The 10,922-nt window shown below is 43.4% G+C and overlaps 1 protein-coding gene across 2 annotated transcripts; it reads left to right on the top strand.

The window, feature by feature from the left end:
* Positions 1-398: 398 nt before the first annotated feature.
* Positions 399-10,312, top strand: cnot4a (CCR4-NOT transcription complex, subunit 4a). 2 transcript variants are annotated; one of them, XM_072386155.1, is made up of 13 exons: positions 399-629; positions 3,017-3,191; positions 3,410-3,607; positions 4,645-4,731; positions 4,923-5,024; positions 5,282-5,407; positions 5,513-5,637; positions 5,742-5,948; positions 6,064-6,121; positions 6,221-6,476; positions 6,713-7,207; positions 7,446-7,679; positions 8,344-10,312. In XM_072386155.1, exons 2-13 carry the CDS (start codon positions 3,018-3,020, stop codon positions 8,670-8,672), a joined length of 2,391 nt encoding a protein of 796 aa, XP_072242256.1. In that variant the 5' UTR covers positions 399-629; position 3,017; the 3' UTR covers positions 8,673-10,312. The 2 variants fall into 2 exon arrangements, with proteins under 2 accessions (XP_072242256.1, XP_072242255.1); XM_072386154.1 differs by having other exon boundaries at positions 2,969-3,191.
* Positions 10,313-10,922: the final 610 nt, after the last annotated feature.

The following is a 10,922-nucleotide window of genomic DNA, read 5'->3' as shown; positions in this document are numbered from 1 at the left end:
GTTTTATTGTCACATTCTTTTGTCAATATATTACTAAATATTCTTGAATACTGACTCATTTTTGTGTGGTGATATATGTGTAATCAGCCTGTAATGCTGATGGTGGTCCTAGTGGAGCAGTTTCTGTACTTTCTACGCTTTGTGTTGTTAAAATGATACATTATCTCTACAGTTTTAATCTACAAGGAGTACAAAACTAAATATTTCCTTGAGTATGCTGGAGTTAACGAATGCTTTTCAACCCCTTAGATTTTGTATAAAAACAGTCAAATACGCGGAAACACCGTCGAACAGTCATTTGAGGGCTATAAAGTGTAAAACCTCCATCTCCCACAAAGCATCTGTTCATCTGCGCAAACTCAGTCGTACTGAATACTTGCCCCACTCCCTCCTCCCTACTATAATGCTAGCTAAGATGGTGGTTAGAGCGTAATTTGTCTCAACAATACCAAGAAAAGAAAGGGGCAAAACATCTTTATAGCCTTTTAATTACAGCAGAACAACACGACTACTGTTATCTTAAGTTACCAGTTAGAGAAATTTTGACATTTCAGGTACATTGGCTCGCAGTCCCCGCCCAATTTGGTGTGACTCCTTTGGAGAGGAATCCTAAGCTAAATACGGACAGGGTAAGTAACGCTAACGTTAGCCAAGTCGCTAGCTGGGCAAGTCGGCTACCTACCTACCTCAGTAAATAAAAGACTGGTGTGCCTGTTAAGAGCTTATTCACTCACTGAAAAGTTTTGGCAACCTTACCCAATCACTGTCCAGGTAATATCAATGCCTTTAGTGCAGTGTCATTTGTCTGTAGTGTCAACAACTTGCTTCCAGTTCAGCGTTAGCTTGTTTAGGCCGCGTCGTAAACTCGGCTCCAAAACCTCGTACGTTCTGGTGATAATGTAGCATGCAAGCTAAGTGTTTAGCATGAACCAAACTGTCACTTTTTTGTATTGTAATATCATGTTCGTTTATTCTCAACTACTAACGTCAATAATAAGTTAGCATTCATTTTTGCATGAAAGGTTTTGCAATTACATTTACGGTTGAGCTGGATATATGCCAATAGTCAGACCGGCTTCTTTTACCAATTCGTAGCTAATGTTAGCTTAGCTCAACGTTAGTCAAATAACATCTGTCATAACGTATGATCCAGAAGAGACAGAGCCAGTTTCTGACAGCAGCTAAAGTTACCAGCCGGGCTATCTAGGTATCCTCACTTCGTACACGACTTTGCCAGTGATGTCTGCGAGTGAAGCAGCGAGACGGTGACACTCCTCTAAATGTCAGTTTATTAGCTGAATGCTTCCAAGCACCTGAAATGTTAGCATTTGGTCTAATTTAACTTGCCCCTCTGCGTTTTTACCAATCTGGGTTTGTCACAGAGTGAATTTGCTGACAGCGTTGTTGTCACGTAGATACCAGGCTGGTATTTAACTGCTACCAACACGCTTTACATTTATAAATAAACGCACTTGTTATATTTCCTCTAACGTTCATCATGACGTGTCAAGTACTGTCAACCCACGAAAGATGCACAGCATCCGCATTAACACTTAGCTGTCATTAGTTCTGTTTTTAGCTTGTTTTTTAAGGTCTGCAGCATATCCAGCGAAGATTAATGCCGTCTCATACAAAGTTCTCCAGCAAATCCACAAGCCATTTGAAGGTTGAAATGTTCGTTTTTGTTCAACCCATTTCGATCCCCTTTTGAAGTGTGACCCAAGTTGCCTAAAACCTGAGTTGATGCTTTCAGATTGCCTCAGTTTTCAAAGCCTTTGTTCTCATGAAAACGTTTGTACTGGGCTGGTCCAAAACAATACACAATTACCTGATTGGGGTTATTGTATTTTTTCATCATCTTTAGAATAGGGTTTATTCACCAGTAGTACAACTGCTAGAAGGAACGTGTGAATTTGTCTTGTTTCGCGTCCCTCTCTTTTATTTTCATCGATATATATACCCATCTTTTGCAATGGTTTCTGACACCAACTGCTTGTTAGGTGGCTCTTCACGTCTAATATTCAAATAGCTGCGTTTGGATGAGCATTGTTGTTGACATTAACATCATAGGTTTAGTTCTGAATCCAACCACCATAACATGCATGTGAACACATGTTGGCACCAAGCCAAATGTCCAATAGCTTTGACATCTTTATCTGTCACATTTGCACCAAAAGGGTGGAGTTCAAATGTGCAACTAATGTTACTTATGTAAAGCTTCAGTGGTATTAAATGTAAAGAAAAAGACTGTTTATCACCATTACTGATATGATGGTTTATAGTCAACTGAAAGCTGTCCTAGTTGTGACGGCTTAATGATCTGCTTGTTAGAGAATTGAATAATTTCAGCCTCAAAATGTATGATTTCTGATATTGTAATCCATTCAGACCCAAGGCAACGGTCTCCTAAACTCTACAGGTTTTCTGAAAACCTTGCTGTACATTTAATCCTTTATTTCTCTTCCTCTGTAACTATAAACATTGTTCATTGTTTTTGTGTGTTGAACAGGCCTTGCGCAGTTCTTGCAGTGCATCAGGCTTGAAAGACAAAAGCTTGCATATTTATCTTAGGTCATAAAGGGACGTGCACACACATGTTGTATCTGATGTAAATGGGTTTGTTTAATTTGGAACAAACAAAATGTTAGTGATAGCTCAGTGATTGCACGGCGCAGTTAAACTACATCACAAACTTGAGTCTCCAGAGGGACCAAAGAATCAGCACCTATATGTCGTCATTATGTCTGTCCTAACAGTGTTTTTTAATGATCTGGCTTCTGAGTATAATGTTTCTTCTGCTAATGTGCAGTTTATACTAAAACTGAACACTTTTTATGGAAATGTACGTTGGTGCGTTCAGTGTCAAGATGGCATGAAATAATCAGCTGTTTTCAGCCATATCCGAATGGTGTTCTTATAACTTGTTTTTTTTTTTTTTTCTTTAATTTATAAATTTTTTATTTCATAGCCCTGTGCTCTGTGACAAGCCTCAGTACTCACCCTCACTGCTCAATAGGATGTCCCACAGCCCTGAAATGAAGGATGACCCCATGGAATGCCCTCTGTGCATGGAGCCGCTAGAGATTGATGACGTCAATTTCTTCCCCTGCACATGCGGCTACCAGATCTGCCGCTTCTGTTGGCACCGCATCCGCACAGATGAGAATGGCCTCTGCCCCGCCTGCAGAAAGGTGAGGAAAAAGCTATGAAGGATGCGATACCAAAAAACAAATCGGACATTTTATTTGCAATTGGCAAAAGAAGGTGGTTTATCTTTTAGCTCCCTTCTTAAGTAGCTGGTTTTCCCAGACAAGTAGAAATTTAGTTCATTGTTTTTAACAGTTCAGCCCCAGTTTTCACATAGTGGATATCTGAGTTTGTTACTAAATTCGATGTGTTATGTCTACAGCCATACCCAGAGGACCCTGCTGTGTACAAGCCTCTGTCACAGGAGGAGATCCAAAGGATAAAGAATGAAAAGAAGCAAAAACAGAATGAGAAAAAGCAGAAGGTGACAGAAAACCGCAAGCATCTGGCCAGTGTCAGAGTGGTCCAGAGGAACCTGGTGTTTGTGGTTGGGCTCTCGCAGCGACTCGCTGACCCGGAGGCGAGTATAACATCACACTTACAAGTTCAGCAACCGGGGATACCTGGGTGTGATATTTTAGCTTAATGGGGAGTAGGCAGTGGCCATGAAGTCAAGACTGAATGTAGTCTGACAGGGAATGATATCCAGATATTATTGTGATAGTTGTGAATTAGGGGTGCATTACAGGTAGCTCACGGTACTGTCCATACCTCGGTTTTTGGGCCACGGTTTTGGTACGTGTTTTGTGCATAAAGATAACAACTCTTTTTCTCCCAAAATGATCTCTTTATTTTGCTTGTCAACAAAAACTTTAAACAGATTCCAGTATTATTGGTGTACTGAATAATATAAGACTTTTCTTTCAAGTTAACAGTTACTAAACACACCACTTTCAAATGGTAAAATTAAAATTCTGACTCGGAGCTCAGAAATTCCGACATTCATGTACAACTTGAACGCACCGTTAGTGGGAGCACACAAAGGCTGCCCTCTCAATGCATGCTGCAATGTAAATTAGTCTAACTAACGGAACATTACTCCGCTGTTAGACTCTGTTTGCTCAGCCGTCCAGACCAGAGACCCCACTAGACGGCCCACCAATCATCGGCAATCGCCGAGCGGGCCAGTTCGGCGGCCTGGACACCAGGAAATGTCCTGGTGCTCCCGATGGCTAGTCCACCACTGCTATCAACTGCTCCGCTAGTGCTGGCCATGCCTCTTTGTTTTCTTTTTTCTACTTCTGTGTGCGAGCTGCACTTTGAACCCGCCTCCAGTAACAGTGTGACTGACAGGTGATGCGTGGGTGGAGGCACAACAGTGATTGGACATTAACTCGCGGGGAGGGCTTTTCACCTGCCTGCACAGGCACACACAGTGGCCTGAAAAGCATCAGCGCAAAATGAATAGCAAAACCGAAAACCTGTGGCTCATCAGGGTGTATTGTTCTGTGCAGGGCGGCCCGAACGGTTCAATATTTCACCGAGTACCATTGCATCCTTATTATGTGTTTGGAGGAACTTACAGTAAACTGAAAGCTTTCTTTTTTTCCCCCACAGGTCCTAAAACGACCAGAGTATTTTGGGAGGTTTGGGAAAATTCACAAAGTGGTCATCAACAATAGCACATCTTACGCAGGTTCACAGGTGAGTAGTTTAAGAAATGAATGCTATAATTTGTGAATTATATTTTGCATGTCGAATGAATTGAAAGTAAATAAATTACTTGTCCTGTGATCAGATGATAATGAAAACAAGTGTTAGTTGCAACATAAGAAAGCTGCAGACATTCTTATTGACTCGTACATTTGTTTCAATATTCTGTTTTTGCTGATTAGGGGCCCAGTGCCAGTGCTTATGTCACTTACATCCGCTCTGAAGATGCCCTAAGAGCGATACAGTGTGTGAACAATGTGGTCGTTGATGGCAGAACACTCAAGGTAAAAGGCATTTTGTGGTATTGCTATGATTAGAACTTTTGTTTGTGCTAAAGTCACCTGATGGGTCTGTTCTCTGTTTGGCTGCTACTGTTTATTAGGGACGAGCATATCAAACTTTGTGGTAGAATTTTTTATTTGTTGCTGTACGATCACTTTATGAAGAATAAGAAGACCCTGAACATGAACTTCTTTCATTTTTGTTTCTTTTTGTGCAGGTTTGTGCAATTTTCTCACTATTTTTGTGTTCCCCCTTCCAGGCTTCTTTAGGCACAACTAAGTATTGCAGTTACTTCCTCAAAAGTATGCAATGTCCCAAACCCGATTGTATGTATCTACATGAATTGGGTGATGAAGCAGCCAGCTTTACTAAAGAAGAGATGCAGGTAAGATCCTATTTGTTTAGTTTTTCTTCCTGGAATGTGAATTTTAGTTGAGGGCTATGTGAACTCGTTTGTTTTTTGCCTCTTTTGTCTGTTTGGTTTTTTTAGGCGGGGAAACATCAAGAGTATGAGCAGAAACTCCTCCAAGACCTCTATAAAATTAATCCTGGCTTTCTACAACCTCCAGCTTGTGGAACAGAGAAGTCAAAGAGTAAACCCAACTCCACACAGAGGTTGGTTCTGTATTTTGTTGTTGTTGTTGTTTTTTATTGCACTGCTTTATCACAGTGTAGTTGTTGATCTTTTTTTTCTTTCTGTTGTTCTAATTTTATCTCAGAACCAGCAACAGCAATGGTAAAGATGGGTGGCCGACATTGTCAGGGCATAGCAAACTGCCCAACGGGCTTTCAGAAGACCGGAAGTCCCCTCCGCTGCTAGACTATCTAGACCAAGAAGCTATTAATTCAGATGGGCTAGAATCAGAGCTGGGTCCTGGCCAGCGCACTGCCTTGTCCCCCTTCTCCTCCAACTGTGACAGTAACAGGTAAAACAGCCCACCCCTCAGGGAAAGGGCCTGCTTATTCTTTAGGAAAATATTAGAGAATGTGTTTTTTCAGTGGGCATTCTCTGTAATATGTTTGTATCCTTTCGATCTGCAGTCCCAGTGATAAACCTGCAGAGTCAGTCGGTATGGTGAATGGAGAGACTTTACAACAGGTAATGTTTTTTTTTTGGTTTTTGTTGTTGATCATAAAACAGGATGATTCGAATCTGTGAATAATCTCACCTGCCATTGTTCTTTCTCTCATTTTGTAGATGCCCACCAGTGACTCCCCTTCTCCTCCCCCGGGTCTAACCAAGCCCATCCTGGTGGTGCCCATTAGCATGTCAGACCCTTCAGCTCGCTCACCCTTTGAGGGTGCGGCAGCTGAGTCTCAGTCCCTCTTTTCAGACAACAGTAACTTCAGACATCCTAATCCTCTCCCTGCTGGCCTGCCCCCCTTCCCCAGCTCTCCCCGCGGCAGTTCTGACTGGCCCATGACCCCTGAACCACAGAGCCTCTTCACATCAGGTATTCATTCATCTAAACTTTTTGATCATCTTAAATGTTTTCTTAGTCGTCCACTACAGCAGTCATACTGTCACAGGTGAGGATACTTGAAATGTAACTGTAACATACTGAATAGTCTGTTGGTGATCATACAAAAAAGCAACATTATTATAGACATTGATCTTGCAGCTATAGTCGCTGTGGAAAGTGCTCCAAGTCTTGAGGTCCAACTAACTTCTTCCTTTATCTTATCACAGACACAATACCAGTGTCTTCCTCCACAGACTGGCAGGCGGCCTTTGGTTTTGGATCATCCAGCAAACAGCAGGATGATGACCTGGGCTTCGATCCTTTCGACGTCACCCGCAAGGCTTTGGCTGACCTCATAGAGAAGGAGTTATCAGTGCAAGATCAGAGCCCATTGTCTCCTGGGCCATTCACCCAGGGCAGCAGCCATGTTCTGTCAGCTTCCAACCCGAACCCCAGCACCTCCCACCACTTCCCCAGTGGCCTGCCACGCCACCCCCAGCTTCACAGAGCCATCTACAGCTCCTTTAGTTTCCCCGGCAGTCACAACAGCCAGGCCAGTCAGCAGCAGCAGCCAGCCGCCAGACACCCCTGGATGGGCGTTCCCACACGAAATAACCTCACACACTCGAACCACTCAATCAGTGCTGCCTCACACAGTAACTTCCTGGACCTGAATCTGCCCCCTCAGCACAACACAGGGCTGGGAGGGATCCCCATCTCAGGTACCGGACACCTGGGTCACCTTGGCAGTGCATGTTAAAACTGAGATTAGACGTGCGGCATAATGAAGTCATTTAATATCACAACACATGAGCGATACCGCGCAACTTAAGGATACTTGTTTTGATTAGTATTCATTGATTCTTACAAAGAGGAAACAAAAGAGCTGCAGTTAATTAGTAGTAGCAGATCCAAACACCCGAGGAATTAATACATGTGTTTTCCTCTTCTCTCCCGCAGAAAACAGTGGCTCTATAGACGGCTTAAATGTGAAAGAGTGGCAGGACGGCCTGAGAGCTCTCCTGCCCAACATCAATATCAACTTCGGTGGCCTCCCAAACTCCTCCTCCTCTTCATCCTCCTCATCCTCCAACAGTGTTAACCACATTGGTGGACCGCCAGGGCCAGCAGGCATCTCGCACAGCCTGAGCTGGGATGGCACAGCCAGTTGGATGGACCCAGCTATCATAACAGGTAGAAATTACCGATCGTCTTATAGTTTTAAACATATTACATTAGATCTGCTCGTAGGTGTGATTTCATTATTCGTTAGACATTTGGATTATAAAAACATCAAAACCACTTTGAAATCCCCTTTTGTTTTCGTAGCAAGTTTTAAAACTTAGTTGCTTTTGAGTCTGTGACAAAGACGGTTAATTGGTGAAATCAAATCATTTGAAAGTTAACCAACATGTCATGCACACATTAGTTGTGAATGAAAGTCATTTTGCAATGAAGCTTCATCAGGGTGATGAAACCCTGTGCTGAGTTCATCTGTGGGGGGTTCGGGAGGTCATAGAGATGTCTTTATTAGTTTTGGACAACGTGCCACGTCACAATGGGGGGGGGGGAAACAAAAAAAGATTGTAAGATAATTGGGATTTGTGGAGCTCTTCCTGTAGCAGCATTACATAATTTATTTTTTAGTCTCTGCCCCTAATCCAGTTGTAATTCAAGCTCACATTTTTAAGGACGGCTATAGTTCCAGTTTGGCTTACCTCAAAGTGTTTAAGTGTGTGAACAGAGTTCCTCTGAAAAGAAAACGCAGTCTCTACCTGACAATATCAAAAGACTTGATCATATTTTCCAGTGCACTGGTGCATCTGTCATCTCTTTCATGACCTTTATTCCCTTTCAGGCATCCCAGCCTCCGCAGGCAACAGTTTAGACTGTCTCCAGGACGACAACCCGCCACACTGGCTTAAGTCCCTGCAAGCACTCACAGAGATGGACGGCCCTGCCAGCTCAGCTGTGCCCACACCCCAGCCCCTTCACAGCAGCCTCCTCGAAGGCCGTCTCCCTCTTCACCACAGAGCCGCGACCGGCTGGGCTCCGTATCTGCCCCCTCCCACAGCAAACCCCGTCAGCCAGTTCCACTCCCCCCCCCCAGGCTTCCAGACCGCCTTCAGACCCCCAGGACAGGCTGCCACAGAGCTACTACAGAGTGCCGCTGTGGATCGCCACTGAACACAGACTGCAGCAGACCCCCATCCATTCCCCCACTACCACTATATACCCACTCATCCTGTACCCTGCTTCCTTTCCCCAATGCAAAACACATCAATCTGCAGAGTATGAAAAATTAACAAAGTAACAAACTTGCTTTCTTCTTTTTCTCTTCCTCCTTCCTTTGTGTCTACTTTGAAGGCCTGTTTGTTTTTGTTTTGTTTGTGGCACACAAGTTATCAGTACCCTTTGTCTGCTGCCATCACCACTCCTTAGACCTAGTTCTGGGCGTAACGTGGGATTCATTGTGTAGCGTACTGTCAGCTAAGAACACAAGAATCGGTATAGCATCAAGCGCCCAGTGGTGACACAAGTTAACTCCACAAACTGGCAAAGAAACAAATTAGCAGAAGTGAGGTCTTTTTTTAAAAAATAACTAATGATTAAGCATGAAAACATTTGTGTTTTTGGAAAGTTGAAGTCATGATTAGTTTTTGAGGAATGAAGCAAGCTGTGAATCTGCTCTTTGAAGCTTTGCCCCAAAGACCCTCATCCTTCCCACTCTTAAACAAGGAGACTGTGAAACGGTTAAAACCTTACAGCCATGTTGTGAATCAGGCAAGGCGAGAGAGAGAGAAGAAGAAGAAGGGTTGGCACTTAGCTTTTTTTTTTGAGAGTGGGTTTTAAAAAATATCAAAAACGAGAAAGAAAAAAAAAAAAGCTGAGTTTTGGTTAGAGAGTGAATGCAGATGATACAGAGAGGAGTTGAGGGCACAGGCTATGCATGGGCTCCCTGTTAGGTAGGGACACAAATGGCCTGCCTGAGAGGCCACTTGGCTCACATTCTCTTTAGTGAGGGGCTCCCACTGGCCCCATCCTGCTGGAGGGAGAATTTTGCTGAACCTCTGTATCAGAGGATAGAGCACCACCTTACCACAGGGAGCCAGGGCTGTGGGAGATCATGGCACACATCCTGAGCACTAGGGTTAGACTCTTACTCACAGTGCCACTGTGTGGTACCTACAATAGCTAGCCCTAACATGGACAGCCACCACATAGGTAAGACAATGACTAGATTGAAGAGAATATGTCAAAAATACTAATGAGGGTAAAAAAAACAAAAAAAAAACAAAGGGTTAACAGTTTCCTCTGTTAAACCCACGAGGGCTTAAACGAGGCCTTAAAATAGGTGAGAGAAAGGAGCTTGAGTGTTTGGAAAGGGAGTGTCATGACTGCTGAAAAATATGCAATACTGTATGTGACTTCAGCAGCTGTATGCGAGTGTGCGTCACAAAGGTAGGTGCTGCAAGACGATACCAAGTACCTAAGTAATGAATCAAGGAGCCCTCAGCCTTTAGGATTCGAGATCAGCCTCTCCGACCATCGCCTTTTTTCTTTACAAGTCTTAATTCTGATCTGTGTTCGCTCTGTCTTTTCTCTCTCTTACCTCCCCCTCCTCCCTCCCTCCTCCCCCGCTGTTCCCTATTTAACAGTATTCACGAAAATGAACAAAATCATCCAAGAGAAACCAACACAGAGTCATACAGTGGGTTTTAACATGATGTTGCGAGGAAAAAAAAAACAACTTTGAGGCGCTTAAAGGAAGAGAACTGTCCTCTGCAGGTCTGGAAAAATGAACCTTAAATAAAACTGAAAATTCAGAGCCTGTTTGTCTGCTGTTCTGTTCTCACAGCCTTGATCAAGCATGCCCACTGATGAATATTAGATACTAAAAGGCTCATCACAACACCAGAGTATCATAAGGAAGCTCATACAGTTTATGATCAGCTTGACGTCCTGTTCTATTGTCTTCCACTAGAGGGCAGATGACTTTATGTCAGAGACGAAGCTCTGCAGTCAAACTTCAGTCGAGCACACAAGGTGACACTGAATGACGAACACGACTGTGTTTCAGACACGTTCGTTCATGCACATTTTCACTTTAGACATTAGGTGAGTTAGTGAGACCAAAATGCAGATAAGAGTGCTCTTTAACCACACATATCGGTATCATGTTTGTCTTTGCAGCGTAGCGCCACTGCGGGGAGCAGAGCGTGCGTGCTGTCCTTCAGTTTGCAGCTCTGCATTATCCCCAGCCAATGCAGCAGTGGATACCTGCAACAGAGAGGTATCCCTTTTTTCGTTGCCGTTAGCTTTCTAAATTACACGGAGAGGAGCACAAACGGTGATTCTACTGGTTCTCTGTTATTTCTGCACTTATTAAACTGAACCAGGTGCTTTTTTTTTTCAATATATTGCTTTAAATGATGA

The sequence above is a fragment of the Leuresthes tenuis genome, unplaced genomic scaffold (assembly GCF_036924035.1).
Source record: "Leuresthes tenuis unplaced genomic scaffold, fLeuTen1.0.hap1 SCAF_5, whole genome shotgun sequence".
NCBI classification, from domain to species: Eukaryota; Metazoa; Chordata; class Actinopteri; order Atheriniformes; family Atherinopsidae; genus Leuresthes; species Leuresthes tenuis.
The sequence above is the reverse complement of the archived record's forward strand: the minus strand, read 5'-3'. Positions and strand labels throughout refer to the sequence as shown.

Coding starts and splice junctions, on each gene's coding strand:
- cnot4a (XM_072386155.1), top strand. CDS start 3,018: ATGTCCCACAGCCCTGAAATGAAGGATGACCCCATGGAATGCCCTCTG. Junction 5,638..5,741: donor AAACCCAACTCCACACAGAG/GTTGGTTCTGTA, acceptor ATTTTATCTCAG/AACCAGCAACAGCAATGGTA. Junction 7,208..7,445: donor GGGAGGGATCCCCATCTCAG/GTACCGGACACC, acceptor TCTCTCCCGCAG/AAAACAGTGGCTCTATAGAC.